The sequence below is a fragment of the Schistocerca cancellata genome, chromosome 9 (genome assembly GCF_023864275.1).
Source record: "Schistocerca cancellata isolate TAMUIC-IGC-003103 chromosome 9, iqSchCanc2.1, whole genome shotgun sequence".
Taxonomy (NCBI): domain Eukaryota; kingdom Metazoa; phylum Arthropoda; class Insecta; order Orthoptera; family Acrididae; genus Schistocerca; species Schistocerca cancellata.
Genome location: NC_064634.1, coordinates 326,546,856 through 326,572,748, shown reverse-complemented (window position 1 = coordinate 326,572,748; position 25,893 = coordinate 326,546,856). Strand labels below are relative to the sequence as shown.

Here is a 25,893-nt window from a genome sequence, read left to right as displayed (position 1 = left end):
AGGGTTAATGGTAATAGTAAAGAGGATGACACTCAGGACAGAACCTTGAGGCACACCATTTCCGTGGTGAAGGTGTCCGACAAGACAGAACCCACATATCCCTTGAAAACCCTGCCTTTTAAACATTCCTGAATGAAATGCGGCATGCGGCCACGGAAGCCCTGTGTGCAGAGTGTATGGAGGACACCAGTCCTCCAGCAGGTGTCGTAGGCTTTTTTCCAAATCAAAAAACACCACCACAGTCTGGGATTTCGTAGAAAAGCATTCATGACATGGATGGACAAAGTGATGAGATCATCAACTGCAGAACAGTGAACTCAAAATCCACACTGTGCAGTGATCAGTAAATCGCGAGACCCGAACCACCCCACCAGCCGGGCATGAATCATATGTTCCATCACCTTACAAACACAGCTGGTGAGAGAAATGGTGCGGTAGCTAGAAGGAAGGTGTTTGTTCTTATCGGGCTTAGGTATGGGTATGACAGTGGCTTCACACTCTGTAGACAGTACAAAGGGAAAATGTCAAGCGAGGAAAGAAAAGGCAAACTGAGACAGCTTGAAGATGGGTTGGTTGGTTGGTTTGTGGGGGTTGAAGGGACCAGGCTACAAAGGCCATCGGTCCCTTTTTGCATGACCATGAAACACCCATAAGGAAGAAAAACAAGCAACAGAGAGGACAAGGGACGACACAGAACAAGAAAGACATAGACAAAGACCAGAAAAGAGGAATTTTAAAAACACACAGAGTGTTACAGTGGTTGGCCGAGCATGGAAACAAAAAAACAGGAAAATCCAACCACCAAGAGACACACTAAAAACCCCAATCTAAAACCGTAGGCCAAAGGCCAGACTCAACACAAAAAAGACACAAACCCTCAGATTGAGCGATAAAAGCTCCATGCGCGAATAAAACTCAAAACTAAGCCTTCAATGGCAGCGTCATCCGTTAAAAGTGCAGGGGGCATATCAGGCAGCGCAAACGTCTGCCTGAGCGCAGTTAAAAGCGGACAGTCCAACAAAATGTGGACCACTGTCAATGCTGCAACAGAGCGGTGGGTCCTCGCATTGTAATAAATAACCTTGTGTCAGCCAGGTGTGGCCAATGCATAGCCGGCAGAGTATAACGAGTCCTTGCGAGAGGCCCACAAGGAGGAGCACCACACATCGGTAGTCTCCTCGACGATTCGAAGTTTGTTGGGTGAAGGCAGGGTGCGCCATTCAGCACCCCAGGTACTAAGGAACTTCTGCCACAAAACTGACTGGAGATCACACTCTAAAAGGCCAATCTCCAGGGCCGGTGCACAGACAGCCTGTTTGACCAGCCTGTCAACCCGTTCATTACCCTTGGATGCTGGCATGACCCGTGGTCCACACAAAAACCACGGAGCGTCCACAATGGGAAAGAGTATTGAGGGCCTCCTGAATAGTCATCACCACACGAGAGTGAGAAAAACACTGGTTGATAGCTCATAAACCACTGAGGGAGTCACTGCAGATGACAAAGGACTGACCTGGGCAGGAGCGGACATACTCGAGGGCACGAGAGATGGCTACCAGCTCCGCAGCCATCCAGCTACAAGCATTGTTCAGAGGGATCCCCAAGAGTAAAAGCATAACCAACTTGACCAGCAACCATCGAACGATCAGTATAGACTACGGCAGAGCCAGCAAACGTGGCAAGGATGGAAAGAAAGTGGTGGCAGAGGGCCTCAGGAGGGACTGAGTCTTTTGAACTTTGGGCCAAATCCAGCTGAAGGCATGGCCGGGGCACACATCATGGGGGTATACGGAAATGGGCCCGGCAAGGAGGCGGGAGAGGGAAAATCTCAAGCCCAGAGAGAACAGACCAGACATGAATAGCAATCGGACACTCTGACCAGGGCCACTGTTCCAGAAGATGGACGACCAAGTTGGGGAACAGGAGACGGTAACTGGGATGCCCGGGCAAGCTACAAACATGCACAGCCTAAGCGGCCAGCAGTCGCTGGCACCGGATCCGCAACGGAGGGACACCAGTCTCCACAAGTAGGCTGGCGACACGGCTCATGCAGAAAGCTCCAGTGGCGAGTCAGATCCCGCAGTGAAGTATGGGGTCAAGCAACCACAACGCGGTGGAGGCGATGACAAACCATAAGCCAGGCTCCCATAATCGAGACGGGACTAAATCAACATGTGATACAGTCGGAGAAGGGTAGACCAATCAGCACCCCAGATGGTGTCCTCAAAAAACTGATGTGTCTCCACTACAGCAAGAGGTTCACCATCAAGATAAAGCTGTGGCTCAGGGTGAACAGCATGACACTGGCAGAAATAGTCTTGGCGGTTGACAACTGTAAGCCGTGCGTGTCGGCCCAAGACTACACCCTGCGGATGATGCCCTGGAGTTGCCATCCAGCAACCGCAATGCTAGTGGAGCTATAGTACAGGCAAAAGTTATCAGCATACAAAGAAGCTGATACGGACATTCCCACAGTTGCACCTAGCCCATTGATAGCAACTAAAATGAGGCAGACATTCAAGACAAAGCCATGTGGGACCCCAGTCTCCTGGACTTGGGAGGAACTATGGGAGGGACCAACTTGCATGTGGAAGGAACGAAGCGACAGAAAATTCTGAATAAAAATCAGGAGCGGGCCCCGAAGACCCCAACCATGAAATGGGGTGAGGATGTGATGCCGCCATGTTGTATCACATGCGTTCCACATGTCAAAAAAGACGGCAGCCAGGTGCTGACAGCGGGCAAATGCCGTAGGGATGGCAGACTCCAGGCAGACCAGATTATCAGTGGCAGAGCAGCCCTTACGAAACCCGCCCTGAGATGGAGCCAACTCAAACTCCGGTTCACCATGCGTTCGAGCAACTTGCACAGAACATTGGTGAGGCTAATGGGGTGGTAGCTGTCCACCTCCAGTGGGTTCTTGCCAGGCTTCAACACTCGTATAACGCTTTCGCACCACTGAGATGGAAACTCACCCTCAACCCAGATACGGTTGAAAAGGTCTAGGAGGTTTCACTGGCAGTCCAATGAGAAGTGTTTGAGCATCTGATAGTGGATGCAATCCAGCCCGGGAGCAGTATCAGGGCAAGTGGCTAGGGCACTTTAGAATTCCCACTCACTGAGCAGAACACTGTATGATTCAGGGTGGCACATATGGAATGAAAGGCTCCAACTTTCCAAGCACTCTTTCAGGGAGCAGAAGGCCAGCGGGTAATTCGTAGTAGAAGCAGAACTCTGAGCATAATGCTCTGCAATCATGTCCGATTCAGTACAGACTATCCCATTCAGGGAAAGCTCAGGTATGTTGACGGGGTTCTGATATCCATAGAGCCACCTAATCTTGGCCCAAACCTGCAATGGAGAGGTACGGATGCCAATGATGAAGACATACCTTTCCCAGCACTTCTGCTTCTGTCAGCGAATAAGGCAACGGGCTCGGGCACTGAGCTGCTTAAAGGCAATAATGTGGTCCAGGGATGGGTACCGCTTATGACATTGGAGGGCCCGCCTGCGATCTCTGGTGACCACCAAGGCACAGTCCTCCGCCGAGGGGACCAGGAAGAGCAGGGGAATGCACATTCCGCCGCAGAAATGATGCCGGTGGTTATCGTGTGAACCACTACATCAATGGCATCACAAGAAATAGGTGCAATAGCGGCAATGGAAGCACATGAGTCCCAGTTTGCCTTATTCAAAGCCCACCTGGGGAGGAGCGAAGAAGAGTGACGCTGCAGTAGTGACAGAAAAATCAGAAAACGGTCCCTACTGCACAAGTCATCGTGCATGCTCCTATGTACGGGTGGTAGAATGCCAGGGCTGCAGGTCGAAAGGTCGATGGCTGAGTAAGTGCCATGCACCACACTGAAATTTGGGGACGCACCATCATTTAAGAGAGAAAGGTCGATCTGCACCAACATCTGCTCAATGACAGTGCCTCGGTCCGTTGCCACCTATCCACCCCACAAAGGGTTATGGGCGTTAAAGCTGTCCAGTAACAGAAAAGGTGGTGCCAGTTGGGCCACCAGTGCAGCCAATACATGCTGCAGGATATCACCATCTGGTGGAAGATAAAGGCTGCAGACAGTAACAGCCTGCGGCATCCACACCCTAACAGCGACAGCCTCTAAAGGTGTTTGAAGAGGGACACACTCACAGTAAAGAGAATGAAGAATGTAAATGAAGACTCCACCAGATACCCTCTCATAAGCTGCCCAATTCTTATAATAACCCTGATAGCCCCGGAGTGCAGGGATTCACAATGCCGGAAACCAAGTTTCCTGGAGAGCAATGTAGAAGAAAGAGCGGAGGCTGAGAAGTTGTCAGAGCTCAGCAAGGTGGTGGAAAAAACTGCTGCAATTCCACTGGAGGATGACACTGTCCACGATCGAAAAATGCGTGAAGGGACCGAGGAGGCAGATTACGCCGTTGGGTCATCGACCGCCACCAAAGTGGAGCCTGAATCGAGAGTCAGTGCGTCTGAGGCAGGGGCAAGATTGAGGTCATTGGGGACACCAAAATCTGCAAATCGTCCCCAGACTCAGAGCTGGTAGGAACAGGGGCACAGAGGCAACCTGAACCTCACCCGTCTTACCCAGCCTATTCTTCTTCTTCTTCTTCTTCTTCTTCTTCTTCTTCACCTCCTCCTGCTGCTCCTTAGGAGCAACCTGGGAGGGAGACTCAGAAGGAGTATCAGGGACAGACAAAGAGTGGGAAGCTCTTCAATCCGCCGGTTGTGGCTCCTTGAGCCACTGACTGATGTCAGCTGTCACACTGGAGGAGGCCTTAGAAGGTAGATAGACTTCCAGGTGACCCTTTCCGTGCAAGAGAAGCCGGAGCAGGCTGGCGTACCCCCGGCAAGGGGAGGAGGTGGGGAGCGGGGGTCCGATATCCCCTTCAGTTTGGGGGATTGGTATCCCAAAAGAGGTACCTTGGGAGCACCAGAAGAAACAGCGTCCCCCATCACAGACATCGAAGAAGAGCCAGGGCAGCCCCGAGGGCCCACTGGGGGCTTAACAACCGCAGGTACAGCTGTCGCCACTGGGGTTAACGAACTCGCAGTCGCAGCATACGATGTAGTCATCTGCACAGGATGAAGTGGTTCGTATTTCCTCTTTGCATCCTGATAGGTGAGCCTGTCCAGGGTTTTTATTTCCATTATTTGCCACTCCTTATGGAGAACAGGGCAGTCAGGCGAGCAGGGGGAGTGGTTCTTCTGAAAGTTGACACAAGTGGGAGAAGGCGCACACAGAGCGCCCAGGTGCAGAGGATGACCGTAATCCCTGCATGTGGCACTGGAAGTACAACGAGATGACTTGTGACCAAACTTCCAGCAATTGAAGCATAGCATAGGGAGAGTGATGTATGATTTCATGTCAAATGGTAAACTATCACCTTGACTTTTCCAGGCAACGAGTCACCCTCAAAGGCATCAGTAGCAACTCTGTTGTGTTTGGGTCCCCTATGCATGCACTGGACGAAGTGCACACCCCATCGCTCTAAGTTGGCACATACCTCCTCATCCGACTGCAAAAGGAGGTCACGATGGAAAATAAGACCCTGGACCAAGTTAAGGCTTTTATGGGAGTAATCAAAGACGGGGATATCACCCAGCTTTTCAAAGATGAGCATCGCCCGTGAATGGGCTGGGGAGGCCGCCTGGATCAAAATCGCCCCACTGCACATTTTAGACAACGCCACCACTTCCCCGAACCTATCTTCAAGGTGGTCTATGAAAAACTGGGGCTTCGTTGTCTGAAAGGTGTCTGCATCAGTCCAGCAGCTAACTAGATACCGAGGCGAATACGGTTCACGAGACCGAGTCGCCCTACGGCGTGGCCAGGGAAGGGAAAGATCGGGAATCATAGGTCGCAGCATCCAAGTCATTTTGTACGCGCTTGGAGACTGCTGCGGCCGAGCGACCACCGGCTTGAGTCGACGTAGCCCGTTTCATTGCGGGTCATCCGCCCTGATGTCACCCACTCCGATCACGAGCTCTCCCCACGGGTGCCACCCAGCTGCAGCAAGGGCCACCTGGTGGGATGGCCGTTGCCGGGAGTCCTGGTGCCCCAGGGAGGATGGGCACCTACTCCTTGGCATATGCGGGGAGTTCACAGCTCAGGCATCAGCAGTGAAATCCCTGCGTTGTCAAGGGGCTATCACCAAGAGGTTACTTGACAACCCCATCACGATGGACTGGCTACTGCGCTGGATTTTGGGTGCCAAAACGGTCCAGAATTGTAGCAGGCACGAAGAATGGTATGGCACTGGAGACGAGAAGTAGGCACCCTACAAGACTGAGGGGGCCAAGCCCGCCACACGACAATAAGCAGCATGCAAGATCTCAGTGCATGATGGACAAACAGAAAACACCATGTAAGGCGTACTTCCCCATACAGCACACACTATCAACAGAAATTTGGAAAAGGTGGAGGTCTAACCCAAGAGGGGACCATCACAGAAATGCCGAAACGGTGGACACTCCTTTTAGTCACCTCTTACAACAAGCAGGAATATCGCGGGCCTATTCTTACCCCTGGACTCGCAGGGGGCTTGAAGATGGGTAGTCAGGGAGATGGGTTGACTATCAATATCACCCTGAATGAGCAGCATGACTCCCCCACGAGATGGAATGCCGTCCTCAGGGGGAAAGTCAAAATGGACCGGGAAGAAATGTCAGAACTCAAATTGGTCGTGAGGAAGCAATTTTGTTTCCTGGAGGCAGAGAACAAGTGGGTGCAGCAATTCTAAGAGTAGCCGTAAATCCTCTTTATTTAATCAAAGGCCACAACTGTTCCTTTGAAGGAGAGTCACAACGAGGAAAGGGGAGGAGGAAAAAAATAAGGGGGTGTCACCTCGGCTGCTGCCGAGTGCCAGCCTTCAAAGAAGACTCGCTGCCACAGGGTGCAGAAGCTGGAGGATCCTCCTCCATGAGGTCCACAGAGGCGTCGATATTCTCCCTCTGTCGATCTGCAGAGTCCAGGTCATAAAAACAATTGGCGGTGCGCACTGGTGACGTGGAGGCCGGCCAGGCAAGTTTATCATGTGGAACCAGCGAAGCAGATGACTGTTTGCCTTTGTTTGACTTCTTGCAGCCTTTCAGGTTGGCAGAGGAAGACTCAGATGTTTATTGGCTGGAGGAATGAGGGAAGTCTTCGCAGCAGTAGTCCTTCTGTCCTTTCTGACCTGACAGTTGTGTAGCTGGTGACTTCGGCCCGTGAGGCGAAAGTTTGGCAGCTTGCTACACAGCTGAACGAGGAGGCTTTGATGCTACCATGACTTTTGGCGATTTCACAACCGCAGTGCTGAATATGAAGTGACATGTCTGTGTGGCCATGTCCTTTGTGGAGCGAGATGTAGCAAGAACAGTACCGTAGGTGCAAGATGGTAGAACGAAGGGTTTCCAACTAGCCAACAACTTGCAAGCGGCCAGGTGAGGCACTTTTTCTTTCACCCAGTTCTCCTGGACAGGCCGCTCATCGAGACACATGGAACAAACTCGATATGAGGTAACTTGGTCACCACTGCAGTTGATACACTGGATAGGAGGCGGCTGACAATTGCCCTTATGAACATCCCTACCACAGGTTACACATTTGGCCAGGCATCAACAGGACATTAGAGTGTGGTTGAAATGATGACACAAGTAGCAGCGTAACGGGTTTGGAATGTATGGTCGGACTGTGACAACTTCATATCATGCTTGGATCTTGAACGGAAGCACCATTCTATCAAAAGTGAGAAAAAGAGTGCATGTCGGCATGCATGGACTGCGATGACACCATGATCAGAGAGGTATATTTGGATTTCTGCCTTGGTCAGAACATCAAGCAGCCTAATGTAAACATCACCACGGAAAGAATTCAGAATTCTATGAGCCTCGACATGAACAGGGGAGCCGTGGAGAAGTGAAGTGGGGAGCAGTTGTTGAGCTTGAGAACCAGAAGTAGTCTCCAAAAGCAAAGTGCCATTGTGTAAACAAGAGCAGGATTTCATTGTGCCAGCAATTGCAGAAATACCTTTCTGAATAAGAAACGGATTTACCACCGCAAAGGATTGACTGTCTTCAGTACATGAACCCACTAGGAAATGTGGTGCAGCTGGGGAGCTACATTCCATTTATATCTGGTAGATGATGTTGACTGTGAAGATGACGATTGGCTGATTGCGAGAAAATCCTTCACGATTGCCAGCATCTCCAATGGTGTGCTTCTGCCAACTGGAGGTCCCCCCTCGAAAGGGGGCTCACCCATCATAGGTGACTGTTCACTCCACAGTCACACCTCCCAAACACCTGACAGAGACATCAATCAGTAATTTGAGTCGATAGCAGCTCAGGCAATCACCCCTCTCAGGGCCAGGCCTGTACCAGGGGGTAGGTGCGAACCCTACCTGTTGACCCGGAGCTGGGAATTACATGTTATTCAGTCACCTGTTATGCGTCAGACACATGGGCTGGCCATCAGGAGCGCACAGGGAGGAAGAAGAAAAAGAGGAACATCAAATGCCAAAGTGGAGGAAGGATAAGAGGTGAATGAAGAAAGACAAACAGAGCGAAAAACAATGGTGAGACTGTTCTGATGTCAGCTACGGAAAAAGTGGAACGCATTCCCAAAAACACCCCAGAGATATTCCCCAAGGGAGGGGAAAAGGAATGGCAAGAGGACGGACATGCAGCACTGAAGGGAAAAGATGCTGCAAAGGCTGGAGCCAAGCATAAACCTGTCAAATAGCATTGAGCTCCCTGGGGGAGTGGTGGTGGGGGATAAACCTGCTGTGAGTTCCTGTCATTCACGAATTAGTGGCAATGAACAAGCTGATAGGTTGTCCAGGACAGGTGGGACAAAACTGCATAGCTGGATCAGCAGATAGCATGATGAAAATTGGAATAAGATCAAAAACTAAAAAATAAAAATAAAATACAAACATGTCAAGGTAATGATGCCATTGCTGTGTTTCAAGAGATGTTCTGCAAATCCTGGGCTTGAAAAGGAGACAGATTAAACTCATGGTAGGACCAATGGCTGACCATGAGAACTTTAAGATATACCTGCACACAATGGGTACAGAAGCCCTTAAGTGTAGGCTATGTGGCAAGGGGAATGAAACCACACCACATTTAATCTTCCAATGCAAAGTGATGGCCTGAAGACACAGAATACTTGGATCATAAATTCCTAAATAATTTGTGACTGACGGAGAACTAGTAAAGAGTTTCCTACTATTCTTTAAGGAAACAAATTGGCTTTACTAGAATTACAAGGAGAAAAATCCCACAATAAACTCAGTTTTGGTGCAGGCAATAGTAGGTCAAGATTGCTGCTGTTTTGTCTCCCTACGAAAATCAAGACAATTCTATGGTTCCCCAGACCATGCTACCTACAGTTGTGCTAACAAACTGATGAACATTTGACTTAACAGACACCATGTAGCACCTCTTTGCAGCTTGATGACAGTGTTGATGTGTCAGGACACGGACTTTGTGATACATCAAAAGTTGACTTCAAAGCTATATAAAGATCTTTTAACCATGCTGTAAAGCTGTATGTAAAGAAGGAAACATTTCTCTTCTGACTGATTCTTGTACTGGACAAAGCAATCCCATGTTAGGCAATGAAGTTTTTTGAAGTAATAGGTATCCGCCTACTTGCACCATACAAGCAATTTCACCCCTGTGCCTACTTGATGGAGTTAAGTATATAAATCAATAATACAGAAGATTGCATAAAAACTCCTTCAATTTTCATCACCAGCTGTCCTCTCCAATCTTCAGTGAAATGATTTGGTATGTTTGATTCATTTCAGAACTTTGTGATAAAAAAAGGATTCTTTATGAATGTGAACGCAGTTTACTTTCCAATTGATAATTGAAGGAGAAGACGGAAAAAGATTGTAACTTCAAAGATGAAGCATTTATACAGTGTGTGCTGTGTTGTGAAAATAATTGTTTTCTATGTTTTTATGACACTTATCACTCTGGCTCGTGTGAAACTGAACCTGTGTTATAAAAGAGTATTTCATTTTTCATATTTGCTCAACAATTTGATTTGTATTTTTTAAAAATTTATACAACCTTTATGAACTATCTGTAAGAAATATAATTAAGATTTATATCTGCAATGAAAACTGGAATTTTTCAGGCGATATGTAATTAGAAACAAAAAGACACGCATTTTTCATAAAGATGATTAGATATTTGTTAATTAGCATATATTTCATAAATTTTATATTTGAATGATGTATGTGTTTAGATAAAAATAAAAAATAAGAAAATGAAAGGAAAATTTTAAATAAAATTAAAAAATAAGAAAACCAAAGGAAAATGACCAAACTGAGATTCGAACCAGTGATCCATTGATAAAACAATCCCCCACAAACTGCAGTCCCCCCACCTCCCTCTTGGCATTGGCAATTCACAGCAACTCACCCCCCCCCCCCAAAAAAAAAAAAAAAATCCCTTCTGTACTCCATGCCCCCCTCTTTGTAGAAGTCACATGCTTCTCCTTGTCTGCTGTACCCATCAAAAATCACAGATATTAGTGTTGCTGTGGTCATAGGAGTGAGCACGTGGGTGCATGTGTGGTAGTATTTGTGAATGTGTGTACTACTGCTAGAAAAAGTAGTAGTGCTTGAGAGCTAATGTGAATGCTGTTTTCTGCTGCATGTTACTATGCTCTGCATGTCAATCTGCTGTAGGTGTGTGGTTGCCTTTCCCATATTTCACCTACTGCTCATCCAGTAATTTCAAATATTGTTGAATATTAAAATCAGATCTCCCAACACAGAAAATTAAAATGACTCAAAATGCTCAAGGTGACGCTAACAGAATTCCTATCACGTTTTACATTTCTTAGACCATATGTAATGAGAATTCACGGATTGCATTGTTCCCTATGAGAGAAATTTTTCGCAAGTCATTGCTGTTTGCAAAAAGGGTAAAGGAATGTAGATCTCCCCAATTTGTAACCCAATATCCTTAACATCTGTTGCAAGATTGTAGATCACATTATATGCTTGAATTTTATGACTTTCATGAGGATACAAAGCTTCTCTCCAAGAGTCACATGAATGTCAAAATTTCAAATATTTAAATAGATGACCATGGGACAAAAACTGCTTAACAGAGGAAAGGCCATAGGACCTAACAGAATACCAACACTATTTTATGTCGAGTTTGCGGAAGAAGTTGCCCCTCTTCTAACTGCAGGGTACTGTGAGCCTCTGGAGGAGTGAAGTGTTCCTAATGGTTGGGAAAAAACAACAGTTCATTTACATTTTTAAGAAGGGTCATTGAACAGATGCACAAAACTGTGTGAACACATCTCTGATGTCAGTATGTTACAGAATTTTGGAACATGTTTCATACTCAAGTATTATGATTTCTAGAGACCAAAAGTCTACTCTGTAGAAATCAACATGGGTTCCAAAAACAACAACTATATGAAACCCAGATTGCTGCTCGTACACAAGACACAGAGAGCAGTGGATACTGGCATCCAGGCAGAAGCCATCTTCCATCTTCCTAGACTTCCAGAAGGAATTCAATACAGTTCCACACTGCCACCTAATGAGTAAAATACAAGCATACGGGATTTCAGAAATTTACGTACATTCCACCCATATGCCTTTCTTGGGTTTGTACTAATAGCGACTCATATCTGTAGTCAATATAATGTTAGTACATTTCGTAGAAAAAACAAAATCCTCCTCCATGAGTGTCTGCAAGCAGTGTATGTTGCTTTCTGGGACACAGTGAGATAGAGAGAATGAGGAATTACCTGCTTGCTCTTCATTTTGCAGACCTATGAAGGAGGGAAATGCATGACCACTATTCTGGCAACCTAATTTCCCTCACGCTTCTAAACTGCACCCCTGCCTTTCCACCATGTTACAGCCCCAGAACACAATTTATCCCTTAATACGGTTCTACTGCCCTTATATGTAGTACATAAATTTAACATCTGTTCTTAACCCACTTCATTTAACAATAAACATCAATTTTATACAATTAAAACATTATTTTTAACAATCTGTGATTTTTCCATACCCTGCAACACGGGAACTATTAGTCTTAGAGAAAAAATAAACAGACCCTTTTTGTAAGACATTTAATGTAGTTTAATTTTGTACTGGAAAACATTTTCACTAGATGCCATGATTTTTGAGATATTCAAGAAAAATGTAGAAATGTGATCTTCTACACACTAGCCATCTGCACACTCACTGGTTAGAATCTTTAGTATGTTGTTAATGACACTCTGTCCTACCATAACAAAAATTTGAGACTGCAAAATTGTTTCCCCAGTTAACATTTTTTGCCCTTCATTGACTTGACTAAAAGGAGCCTTCAGTACAGAAGCACTTTTGTAAAGTTGATGCTCTACTTCTGTGGAAGGGGGAAAGGGCTGAGCAGGGGCCACCCACTTGGAGGGAGTAGGGATTAATTAATTAAAATTTTTTGTTCAAGAATTAACTTCTACACTTGGAGTTTGCTGCTGTGATAACCATTCACAGCCTATCCACTGTCCCAACACATGATGCTGGATTAGGCATGGTTCTCATGGCGAAGATTATTCACAGACAGACACCTTGCTGAGCATCGGTTGCAATCTTTGATCAATATGAGTACAGGGGAGGATCACATGGAGTTTCGTGCTTCAGTAGCAGAGGGTCACAACAGAGATGCCTCTCTCTCTTGGCTGCTGCTTTCCGATGCATCAACAAGTCTCTCCTCCTGTTGTGTGTTCCGTTTGGGAGTTTAACCCTAACAGCCATTTCCAAAATGATGGTGGCTTCCTTGTAAGCACTGTAGCAGCGCAGGCGGCTGCTGTTTACTAACTGCTAGACAGCAGCAAACTACCAGGTGAACCACATCCATCCCTTTAAGATGGAATGCTTTTTACCAAACTTCTGTGATACTTGTCTATGAACGCAACAATCCTCAATGTCCATAAAAAGATCCATTCTCGCCCCATCCTGTATGTTAGCTACGAATATGTGTACAGTGATTTAAAGTGGAAGAACCACATAAAATTAACTGTATGTAAGGCAGATGCCAGGCAGAGATTCATTTGAAGAATTCTCAGGAAATGTAGTACGAAGAGGCGGTTAGAACGATACTCAAACATTGCTCATCGGTCTGAGATCCAGTCCACATAGGATTGATAGAGGAAATGAGAACATCCAAAGAAGAGCAGTATGTTTTGTTACATGTTCATTGTGCACCATAGTGTGGTTTACTACTAAAGTCAACCAATATCTTACTTTCTCCTATATATACTTCAGGAAAAGACCAACAAGATAAAATGAGAGAGAGTCGAGCCCACACAGCGGTATGCCAGCTTATCTCACTTCCTGCAAACCACTCGTGACTGTCACACGAAAAAGGGGAAGTGACATGGTACACAAAATATCCTCTGCTACACACCATACTGTCATTTTAAAAGTCTCTTATGCCTTGATGCCACGCAGACAGTTCAACAGTCATGATGGCTTTCTGAATGATCCAAAGTGTAATTCCAAAACAGGAAATATTTATCATTGGAGAGTGTAGGTCAAATCAAGAGTTCACGAGATGCCACGAAAGGCCCAATATATGATCTAAAATACATGACAAATTCCAAAGATGTCTGCGAGAACTTTGTCTGCACTGCATAAGTTGCCTAAGAGTTCCTGTTTTCCAGCAACCTATCAGAGGCTCTCTATGCCAACACAGCGGCCGTACTTCCCCACATTGACTGTATAGAGAATGACAGGCCCTGAATAAGCAGCCTGTCCCATAGCAGTTATGGACATCTAGCAATTTACCTCACAGTGTGCCATACAGACATAGTGTGTCAAGACACTACCATGAATGGGGAAACCATAGGCAGGATTCCTAAAGTGACAAGGTAGATGCTAGCAAGTCCTCCTCTACAGTGCACCTCATATAGGAAGGCCACCCAATATTCAGCCATTCTGCCGGTACCCCTCCATAAACTGCTGGCAGCCATTAAAATTCATTCTCTTTCTGAGCGGCTAGCCTCGAGTTACGAGAATTTCTCTCCTGAAAACTGCACATTTGTCATACTTCACAACAATGCAATTTAATTCACAGAGCGAGCATACTGTTCATTCAATTATCGGTGCTATTTTCTTATTGCCTCATAGCTGTGAACGTCTATCTTTAAACGTGTTAGTCCGGTTTCCAAATAACTATGTCAGGTGAGGGCAATAAATGTGAAGTGCTTCACAAACAGCCAAAGAGTATCTCCCGTATTACAACTTCTTCAAATGTGAATCTAAGAGTGAGGCTCCCATTGTTGACATTTTGAAGACACAAGAACAGACTGCAGAAGCGTGTGGTGTAGGCAAGAGAACTGTACAGCGAATTATAATGAATGTGTCAAAGCTCTAGAAATGTCAGGAGCTGTTGGTTTCTTGTTGCCTGGAAAGTGCAGAAATTGCAAGAAACCTGTAGCACAAATGGATTGTTTTGACAAGAATGTTTTGAAATATATATGAATGGTGAATATCCGACTTCACAAAAACTTGTTAAAATCATTAATGACAAAACTGGCTTCAAAGGAAGTGCTTCATCAATGCAAAGAATTTTGAAAGTCATTGGTTTCAAATATGTTAAAAGTAATGATGGGAGAAAGTTTTTAATGGGAACGATGTGACAGCTGCAGCACAAGCCACATTCCGAGAAAGATGCACAAAATAAGAGGACTTGTTCAATAGTGTATTACCTGGATGAAACATTGGTGAATCAAAATCATTCCAAGAAAAACTGCTGTAAAATGAGTGATGGTAGTACCGGTTTTGACATTCCTATAGAAAAGGTTATCAAATAATTTTTCTGCATGCTGGCACTGCTTCCGGTTTTGTTCCTGAGAGTAAACTTGTTTTCAAATGTAAGAAAAACAGCAGTGACTACTATACAGAAACGGACACTGTCACATTCCAGAAGTGGTTCACTGAACAGGTCTTGCCATACCTGACTCCACAATCTGTCATTGTAATCCACAATGCTAGCTATCACTCACTGTGACAGAGAAAACACATAGTACAAAGACCAGGAAAGCGAATATCATGCTCTGCTTAAAATTAAAGATATTGCGCACAATATTAGCCAGACCCGTGCGGAACTATTGCAGCTCATTAGTTTAAACAGGTCACATAACAAAACATACAAACTTGACTTACTTGCATGTGAATGTGGTCACACAATTTTGTATTTACCGCTGTACCACTGCCAGTATTACACGATAGAATTACTTTGGGCACAGGTTAAAGGCAATGTGGCAGGAAGGAACAAAACATTCAAGATAGCAGACACTGAATCACTTATGCATGAAGTAATAGACAACATAACCCCTTCAGCATGGGCGGGTTGTATGAGGCATGCTGAAAAGCTTGAGGAAGATGACTTTGATAGGGAGGTGAAGATGGATAGAAGCCTTGAACCCATAATCATAAATTTGTAGTCAAATGGTTCATACACAGACTCAGATAGCAGTGACAACGGTATTACTACATGTAGACTCAGGAACAAAGAAAGATAATAATAGTATTTGTTTTTATAGACTCATAATTTAAAAAATGTATTTTTGTGTTTCAATACATCAGTTGCAATATAGTATACGTATTGGCCTTTATTGATTGGAGATTTGTATTCTAAGAAGTATGCAGATGTTAACTTTTTATGTGTGATATACCTATAATTTTTTATGTATTGCACAGGGTGAATAAGCTAGTTTTTTGTTAGTTGTGAAGTTTAATCTTTTTCCAGCATTTACTATGCACTCATGAGAATGTAGCCGGATAAATTTGTCAAAAACTCTGACTTTTGACAAGCAACAACCTGTCAATTTCAAGGCACAAACTGGAAGACGTCTTCAGCATTTCCTCAAGTTATTCGAAGATGATGTAAGTTGTTTGGTTGTTCCATAGCTAACAGGTGTAGTGTTCGAAAATTTTGGTGTAAATTCTACGAACCCTCGGCCTTCAACCATCTTGAACACCTGATATTTTAGGTACCAGTGCAGGAGAGTGAGAACATTTCTACTGTTCCACCTGTTTCTATGTGCAGGTCGGAAGTTCGTTATTAGAAGACTGTAAGAGAGGCAAGTCACTGACAACAACAAGTGTTTGCCACCAGCATCATAGAAGAATTGAGGAGAACTCAACGAATAATTATGTTGTATTCTTTGATGTGTTAGTGTCTGTGGTGATTGTAAAAAAGACTATTGAACAGTTGAATATAAAGTGCTATGCACATTCATGTATTGGATTTGCTTGAGACTAGAGACTTTTAAATTATTCCATGACTCGGCTATGAATGAAACAAGACACATGTATGTCATTTGAATATGTGTAAATGAGTCTAACGTGTAAGTAATAAGTTAGCTTGCAGTAGTTATTATCTTTGAAAGTCAAAAATAAAAAGTGACTGAACTGAAAAGTATTATATGAGTACCAAAATTATTTTAAGGATAGAAAAGTATTTTAATAAATTCCCATAACCTTCGGAGAAGAAGCTTGTGGAAGATCGACATTGCTGATTGCCCAGAAAAGAGGACAAGCTACACACAACGTGCAAGTTAACTAACTTGAGAGACGTGTGTGTCTTGCAACCCAATACCACACTGTCTCTTGTCATCTGAAAAATGTTAGTGTGTAGTCTCTAACTCTACAGAGGAAAGTGTTAATTTACACTCACAATGGTGTTTGTCAGCAAAAAATATGACAACATACTGACCATTTACACTGCAGTCTGTTGCATTAATCTTTGCTACCAGTAATTCTTTTTTTGCCCACAGTGATTTAGATTTAACTACATTCAAACACACCCACATAAAGATATTACAAAAATTCACATTTCTTAAAAATCTATGGAGGAGGAGCTGTCAAGCAAAAATAATGATTTCAGTTTGTGTTTGAAGTTATTTTGTTACCCATTAGATTCTTCACTTCAAAGATTAAGTTGGGAAAGATTTCTGGGAGAAAATACCTTACTAATTTCTGTGTACAGTATTATGAATCACTGATTATTGTAAAGAATTTCTCTTCCTCTTACTGTTAATGACGAATGCTAGCCTACTGTTGTTTTCAAACTTCAACTGATTGTTGAAAACAACTGTTTAATGAGTTGCCTTCGACAAGTTCTAAAGTGGATATTATGTATTACCCTTGTTATGAGTTTCTATGTGACAAACACTTTAGGAAAAGTTATCGAAAGCTATGAGGCCATAACAAATTAGTGAACGAAAGTACAAAAATTAAGTCAGCTTTTCGAAATTTGCATCTGACTCTCTGCTATAACCCATAACAGGATAAGTTGCAGAGCTTGGATGCTAAAGATTTGCAACCTGCAAATTTCATTTTCGGTTTTTATCTACACACAACTTTGTATTACATTTTTACTTACAATCACACAAAAATGACAAATATTGTAAGCGGTCTTGATGGCCTTATCACTGGACAATTGTCTTTTTGAGAAAAACTGTACTTTACGCATTCACAAAACTGCATCAATTGTTCTTGCCTTCCAACATTACACGGAATAAAGCTGTTGAGCACCTGATGCAGTTCATCAACATTTGACTTACGACTTGTCTCATACAGATAACTGATTGAATCTGTTATAAAAGTTATTTCGTCCCTCACAGATCTGAATGTGTAATAAGATGTGCAGTACGCAAATGAATCTGATTCTTCTCAGCACCAACATGGTTTGGCAATGCCGACTTCGTTTGCCCTTTCTCTGTCGCCATGTTTATGCAAACCTAATCCCCTCCACACTACTCTACTGCTCTGCCTCTATGTGCAGATGCGCCGTCCTATGTGGCGCGGGTTATAAGAAACTGTGTCTATGCCACTTTGATACAGGCACTACCAGAAAGCAGTGTTGAGACCATCTCTTACAAAGAAATCCCTGTAAAAGTCATAGTGAGTCACATTACCAATAGAAACACTAAATAAAACAATGGAAACTCCAGGTTTGAATGTCAACAATATAAGGAAAAGAATAGACTGCTACTCACTGTAAGGATGACACAATGAGTTAACATGAGTGCCATCTCTGGCAGCTCAGGTTGAAATGCAGTTTCGTTGTGCTTGTCTGATACTCATCGTGTTATCTTTACAATGACTAGCAATATATCCTTTCCTTATGTTGTAAATAAAACGAAAGATCTCTACTGAGTTTTCTTTCTCAACAAGCTTCCTGCGACACAACTTTCCCAGCCACCCATTTCTTCTAGATGCAGAAATCACTAAAATGCTCGCAGTATTTGAGCTGCTGAACGCAACAGCCCAATAGGCATTGACTTCCTGAAATGGACAATAATGCCCAAGTGCAATGAGCTTCGATCACACTCCAGAACATTGTTTTATTGTTTAGCACTACTTACTTGGCACAGGAGATACTTTTTCAAGGTGCCTTATGTAAAAGTATAACTCGTAAACCTGTGCTTGTGGTGGAAGTGTGGGTCTTGCCTGGACCGGAGGCTGCTGTTGCTGCTGCTGTTGAACAACCAGCTGCTGCTGCTGTTTCTGCGCTTGCGCCAAAACTGCTGCTTCCCTCTGCATCTGCAGCTGTTGCAGCCTCATTTGCTGTTGCCTTTGTAGTTGCAGCTGCTGCTGTTGGAGTTGTTGCTGCTGTTGCTGGGTAGAACTTGCGACAGTTGCTCCTGCTTGCTGTACGACACCTGCTGGAAAATTACGCCAATGTGGTAAACAGCTGCATTATCAAGAAACATATAATCATAAGGAAAATGTTTTTTATGGGTTCCTAACTTCTGCCCCCCCCCCTCCATTTCCTCCTTTTAGGTCCCAAACTACTTTTCACAAAATAATTCACATCTGTATGATACACTCTTGTATTAGGTTCCAACTAATCATTATATGGCCCCCATTCTCTATTCTTCAGTATAGAAGTACAGTTGTATGGAATGGCTAGTTGGGAGATTCTATGGGTTATGTTCACTCACCCAACTGGAAGGTTTTTCTTCTTTAGTACACAATGGCACCTTTCCATTGCAAAGCAAAGAGAGATGCATCTTAAGCGTATGCGACCAATGTGTGCTTATGTACAATGTGGCATTGTGCTTGTTTTGTATAATGATGAAAGTACAGATAGCGTGAAACCAAGTGCCAGCATATTACCCTACTGTTCCCAAATAACTCATCAAGATCTAAGGACAAAAACATGCCAAATTTGTGATAAAATCAATATCATCTTAAGATTTTTTTCAGTAAGATTCCGCAATGCCTCTGGCAATATGTTTCTGTACCTGTCTATGCGATGAAAATAAACATAAAATCTTCAATACCAATGAAATAAGACTCAAAACTTTTTTTTTTTTTTTAGTAGCCGGTACACTATTTTGATACATCCTTGCTGATTGGTTCCTCACAACAAATTTCTGTTCTGATTTACTACACATCACTGTTTGTTAACTTAATAACACTATCATCAAAATAAAGCATGATGCTCTGACCAATTTTCTTAGTTTATAGTTCCAGTCTTATCTACTCATTTTTTTCTACAACTGTTATTGTTACGTTAATACAGCATCCTTGTACTCTGTTTCGTAATGTTGGTGTAAGGTTCTTTATGCGATAATTTCTTGTGTAATGTGACTCGCAAGTTTCCACTGCAGATAGAATATTCTAACATCATTCACGCATTTATCCAGGACAGCAATACTTCATCTTCCAATATTTCAGAGTTAACTGTACAGCCATCTATATGGCAAGTCGGTGGCTGAATTCTGAGTGTTCATGTAGGCATCACAGATAAGTCAGTACAACAGCACCAATCATAAATAAAATGTATGTATCTAACGTAAACTGCTAATTGTATTTCCTCAGCTTCCTTAACTACTGAACCCCAGTAGGATGAGGCGTGGCCACAATCATGCCTCTCTCTGTGAGCCACCATAAGGTCCACAGGGACAGTACCTTCCACTACTGCTAGTCATTCCCTTTCCTGTTACACTCACAAATTGAGCAGGGAAAACCAACTATTTGTAAGCTTACATATGAACCCTGATTTATCTTATGCTCACGGCACTTCCATGATTTGTATGCTTATGGCATTAGGACTGCTGAACAGTCAGTCAAATACAATTCTCTGAACTTTTAACTGTGTTTCGAAAAAGAACATCTTCTTTCCCCAAGGATATTCCATCTGAGTTCATGTAGCATTACTGTAACATTCGACATATCTTGATTTCACCAACTGGCAACAAATCTGCAACATGCCTCTGAATTGGTGTGTTAATTTAACCCGATCTTGTAGGAATCCCAAATTCTGTTAACAGTGCTCAAGAATGGGTCACCCAAGTATTCTGTGTGCATCTCCTTCATAGATGAGCTATTCTTTATGAGAATTATCTCAAAAAACTGAAGCAGACCATTCACTTTCCCTTGTGAAACACAACTAGCTCTTTAGTCTCACGAAGTACTGACTGCTATTGACATGGGATGTAAAACTGATTTCATATTTTTTGATTTCCAGTAGTCTTTTGACATCGTTCCTTAGAAGCTACTTCTATTCAAATTACATGCCTATGGCATCTGAATTCAGGTTTTCTTGTCAGAAAGATCACAACTCGTAGTCACTGACGGGAAGTCACAGAGTAAAACAGAAGTGAGATCAAGTGTTTCCCAAGCAAGTGTTACAGGCCCTCTGCTTTTCCTGATCTACATAAATAATTTAGGAGATACTCTGAGCAGCCCTCTTAGACTATTTGAAGAGAAGTCATCCACATAAATACCACAAGGAATATGCTAAATTTTGGTTACGCAATACATTACACAAATCTAAAGGCTGTAAATTCAACTAAATACTTAAGTATTACAATTAATACCTTAAATTCGAGTGATCACATATACAATATTGAGGGGAAAGCAAACCAAAGACCACAATTTATTGGCAGAACACTTAAAGAAAGCAACACATCAACTAAAGACACTGCTTATACCATGCTCGTCCACCGTCTTGAGGAGGCGGATGAGGAGATTAGTGTTTACCACCCTGTTGACACCATGGTCATTAGATGGAGCTCAACCTCAAATTAAGGAAGGATAGGAAAGGAAATAGGCCATGCCGTTTCACAGCAACCATCCCGGCATTTGCCTGAAACAATTTAGGGAAATCATGGAAAGCCTAAATCAGGACGGCCAGGAGCCGGTTTGAACCGTTGTCCTCCCAAATGCGAGTCCAGTGTGCTAACCACTGCACTGCCTTGCTCAGTCCCACCCTCTTCTGGAGTAATACTGTGTTGTGTGGGGCGGCATCACATAGGATTGACGGAGGACTCAAAAAGTTCAAAGAAGGGAAGTTCATTTTGTATTATCTCGAAATAAGGTGAGGGTGCCACGGATGTGATACACAAATAGGGTGGCAATCGTTGAAACAAAGGATCTTTTAACGAAAATTGGAACACTGACTTTATCCTCAGAGTGTGAAAATATTTTTCTGGCACTTACATCCATACAGAGAAATGATCATCATAATAAAATAAGAGGAATCAGGAAATATTCAAGTTTTCATTTTTCCTGCAAGCTGTTCGAGAGTAGAGTGGTAAAGAAATAGCCTGAAGGTGGTTCAATGAACCATCTCCCTGGCACTTAATTGTGAATTGCAGAGTAATCATGTAAATGCAGATGTAGATGTACGAAGATCTTATGCACTCATTCTTTATGTTGCTTTGCAACAGGACACCTCGATATTTAGTAAATGATTGCGTCAAGCAGCCCATGCCTAAAACAGTATTTGAACATTATAGACATATTTCTCCTAATCGTCTGCCAAAATTTAGCTTTTTCCTCATTTATCGCCAGTTGTTATTCATTGCATCAAATAGAAATTATGTCCAAGTCATTCTGTGTTCTCCAACAGCTACTTAAAGACGTAGCGTGAGAGCTGCATACACTAGTGTCATCTGCAAGCAGTTACAGGATGCTGCTAATCCTGCCTTTCAGATGGTTTGTAGAACAGCAAATGGAAATACAATGCTCAACCACTTCAGATTTGTTAGGCTGTGGAAAAGGAATGTGCAATTGGTGTTTAAGGCACTGTGGACTTCCTGACTCAGTGCTTGCTACAGTTTTATATCAGGCACTTAAGTTTATCTATGACTGGCTTATCTATGATACATGCACATTTTACTCCAGAGTATATTTTTAAATCATGTGGTTTCCAAATTTCAGCATTTAAATACATATGCCTGAACACACAGAAGTCACCCTGAAGAAACTATATGATCAACAGCTAAATCATCGGAAACTGAAGTACTGCCATTCTGGACAAATGCCTGAAAGGTGCTGGAATAATAAATTTCTTTTTGCGATTATTAGCTGAGCATTTGACTCAGACTCCACTTTCTGCTTTGCATTCCTTTCTTTTAAGTTTCAGTTATCTATCTTTGGACTCGTTTCATGTATCCTGCCACAAAGTACTCTCGTGCCAACCTCTTCATCTTAAAGAAGCACTTGCAAGCCACCTGATGTCCTCAATTAATTGTTGGATTATTCCAATCTTAGTCTTCCCCTACAATTTTTACCTTTTACAGCACCTTCTAGTAACACAAAAGTTATCCCCTGATGTCTTACACACATGCCATATCATCCTGTCCCTTCTTTTTGTCAGTGTTTTCCATATGTTTCTTTCTTCATCGATTCTGCGGAATACTTCCTTATTCCTTATATCTTATCAGTCCACCTACTTTTCCAGCACCCTGTACATTCTCAGAAATTTCTTCCTGAATTAAGGCACATGTTTGATACTAGCAAACTTCTTTTTTCCAGGAATGGCCTCTCTGCCTAGACTGCTTTTGATATCCTCCTTGCCTCATCAGTCATATGTTATTTTGCTTCAAAGGTAGCAGAATTCCTTAACTTCATCTACTTCACAGTCACCAATTTTGATGCCAATTTTATCCCTAATCTCATTTCTGATACTTCTTTCTTCAGTTTACTCTCAAGCCAAAGTGTGTGCTCATTAAAATGTTCATTACTTTCAACAGGTCCTGTAATTCATCTTCACTTTCACTGAAAATAGCACTGTCATAAGGGAATGTTGTCATTGATATCCTTGCACCCTGAATTCCATTCCATCATTGTTTCTTCGGTATGTAGATTCAAGACAGAGCAGGGGCGAAAGACTGCATGCCTGTCTTACACCGTTACACACTTTGTCCTGGGTCTTCAATTCTTATTGGTCCCTCTCCATTCTTGGACATATTATACATTATCCACGTTTCCCTACAGCTTACTCTTATTTTTCTCAGAATTTCAAATATCTTGGAACACTTTACACAGTGGAGCACTTTTTCTAGGTCAACAAATGCTCCAAGCATGTTTTGACTTTTGCTAAGTATTGCTTCTATTACCACTTGTAAAGTCAGAAGTGCCTCTGTGGTATCTTCACACTGCTACAGAAAATATAAAGCCACATACCTGCTGCTGCAGCAGCAGCAGCAGCAGCAGCAGCAGGCTGAGCACCATCAGCGACTGGCTGCTGCGGCAGCCAGTTCCCGCCGGCAGTTTGCGGCTGCCCCACTCCTGCCGCCACCAACTGCTGCTGACCCGGCACCTGCCTCAGCACTGCACCGGCCTGCTGGAGGACCTACAATGTCAGCACCACACATTACATAACGGCAGAGGAAAGAGAAGAAAGCTGAAGATCAGCTCAACGCAAACTAAAAAAGTTTCAAGGTTTAGGATATGAGGATCAGCATAAAATTCTGCAAAATTCGATAAAAAAGTGTCTCAGGAAAAAGATTAGTAGCAAAACAAGCCACGTGACAGATCAGTGAGATAAAAGTGTAGGTGTAAGTGGGAAATATGTAAAAATCAAGGAAAGATTTCTATCTTACTACCTACTATTCCATCCATGCTTTTCCCTCTTTTCTTACATGTATGAACCACTGCTGTCAAGCATCTGCCTGTGTGTTATCTTTGTATACTTTACTATAATGTTCTGGTTATAATAGAAGGAAACATTCCACGAAGGAAAAATATACCTAAAAACAAAGATGATGTGACTTACCAAATGAAAGTGCTGGCAGGTCGACAGACAGACAAACGAACACAAACATACACACAAAATTCAAGCTTTCACAACAAACTGTTGCCTCATCAGGAAAGAGGGAAGGAGAGGGAAAGACGAAAGGATGTGGGTTTTAAGGGAGAGGGAAAGGAGTCATTCCAGTCCCGGGAGTGGAAAGACTTACCTTAGGGGGAAAAAGGGACGGGTATACACTCGCACACACACACACATATCCATCCACACATATACAGACACAAGCAGACATATTTAAAGACATGTCTGCTTGTGTCTGTATATGTGTGGATGGATATGTGTGTGTGTGTGCGAGTGTATACCCGTCCCTTTTTCCCCCTAAGGTAAGTCTTTCCACTCCCGGGACTGGAATGACTCCTTTCCCTCTCCCTTAAAACCCACATCCTTTTGTCTTTCCCTCTCCTTCCCTCTTTCCTGATGAGGCAACAGTTTGTTGCGAAAGCTTGAATTTTGTGTGTATGTTTGTGTTCGTTTGTCTGTCTGTCGACCTGCCAGCACTTTCATTTGGTAAGTCACATCATCTTTGTTTTTAGGTATGTTACTATAATGTTCCCTTTTTATGTGAAGCATTTGAACCAAACACTACGTTCCTTATGTTACTAGAATTCGTGTCTTAAATTTGTTCACTTTTCAAAATGAACTACATCTCATTTACTTTCTTTATTCCTTAGCTACCAAAAGCAATTTTTTGTCAACGAAAACTTGCAATCAAACAAATCTTTATTGCTAATGGTGTATAGGTATTATTTAGCCAATAACTATTTTCAAATCTTTGGGGTACTTATTGGACTTCCCCATTGGACGTTAGAATTTTCAGCTTCTGTAACAAATATATCAGAAATAATTCCAATCCTGCAAACTCAAAACACATAGCAGTTGTCAAAACAGCAATAAAAATGAAAGCACAAGCATTTACTTCTCCATAATGAACAACACAATATTTATACTAGCTTTATATGGTTGTATACTTTTAAGAGAAATTTTCTTAAAATGGAAAATGTGTGTAATACATTGCAGGACAATGATGTTACCTGTAAAGACATTAGACAATTTAGTAGTTTTTACATATAACAATTAAGATATTTATTTATCTAATGTGTAACCAACCCCCTTATAATAAGAAAGTTCATCATTACAACATATTGAATTCTCATGATAATTGCTCTGTGCCTTCTGTTACCAAGCATAATGTCAGCTACAGAAATTTTCCCTACCTTTTGAGTAGAATAATAGACTGACTGACAAAAAAAAGAGTAGCATCCAGAAGACATGGTCAGATGCTTATCTTACTTCTTACATTTACACACCGCTGCTGGGTATGTAAATGATTAGAGCTGTACTTCTTTGTGGCAGGTAGAACAGCCACCAGAGTACATTAGTACTGTTTGCATTTCATGTTGTTAACAGGCCTGGTAGAGTATGTCAGGTGGGTGAAAAGTGTCAGATGCTGAATGAACACTGTCAAGGACATGCAGATGCTGCATACACATGTGAAGCAGCATGACAGAGTTTGAAAAGGTGCCTAATTGTGGGTTGGCCTTGGCCAGCTGGTCGAATCGTGGAGTACCAGATTTTTGCCCACATTCAGATGTGACAGTGGACTTCGTTGGACTGTATGGGAACATGAAGAATGGCACCCTTGCCATCAATGTTCTGGTTGACCACACCTGAACAACACAAGGAAGGAGCACCATATTTGAGCACCAAACACATTGTAATCCCTTCATATCTGCACCCACCATCCTAGAACAAGTAATAGGCTCACTGCAAAATTTTGTGTCACAACGCACCACAGATTGGAGACTAGCAGCAGCCAGACA

At 42.9% G+C, this 25,893-nt stretch overlaps 1 protein-coding gene across 5 annotated transcripts in view; it reads right to left on the bottom strand.

Annotated features, from left to right (window-relative positions):
• Positions 1-25,893, bottom strand: part of LOC126100576 (PAX-interacting protein 1) — a 176,914-nt gene that overhangs the window by 99,152 nt on the left and 51,869 nt on the right. For 3 of the 5 annotated variants that reach the window (XM_049911194.1, XM_049911196.1, XM_049911198.1), the window contains 2 exons: positions 23,449-23,617; positions 18,448-18,692 (listed from right to left, as the gene is read on the bottom strand). In XM_049911194.1, the coding sequence (XP_049767151.1) occupies positions 18,448-18,692; positions 23,449-23,617 (414 nt within the window). The remainder of the gene's footprint in view (positions 1-18,447; positions 18,693-23,448; positions 23,618-25,893) is intronic. The other 2 variants (XM_049911197.1, XM_049911195.1) reach the window with 2 other exon arrangements.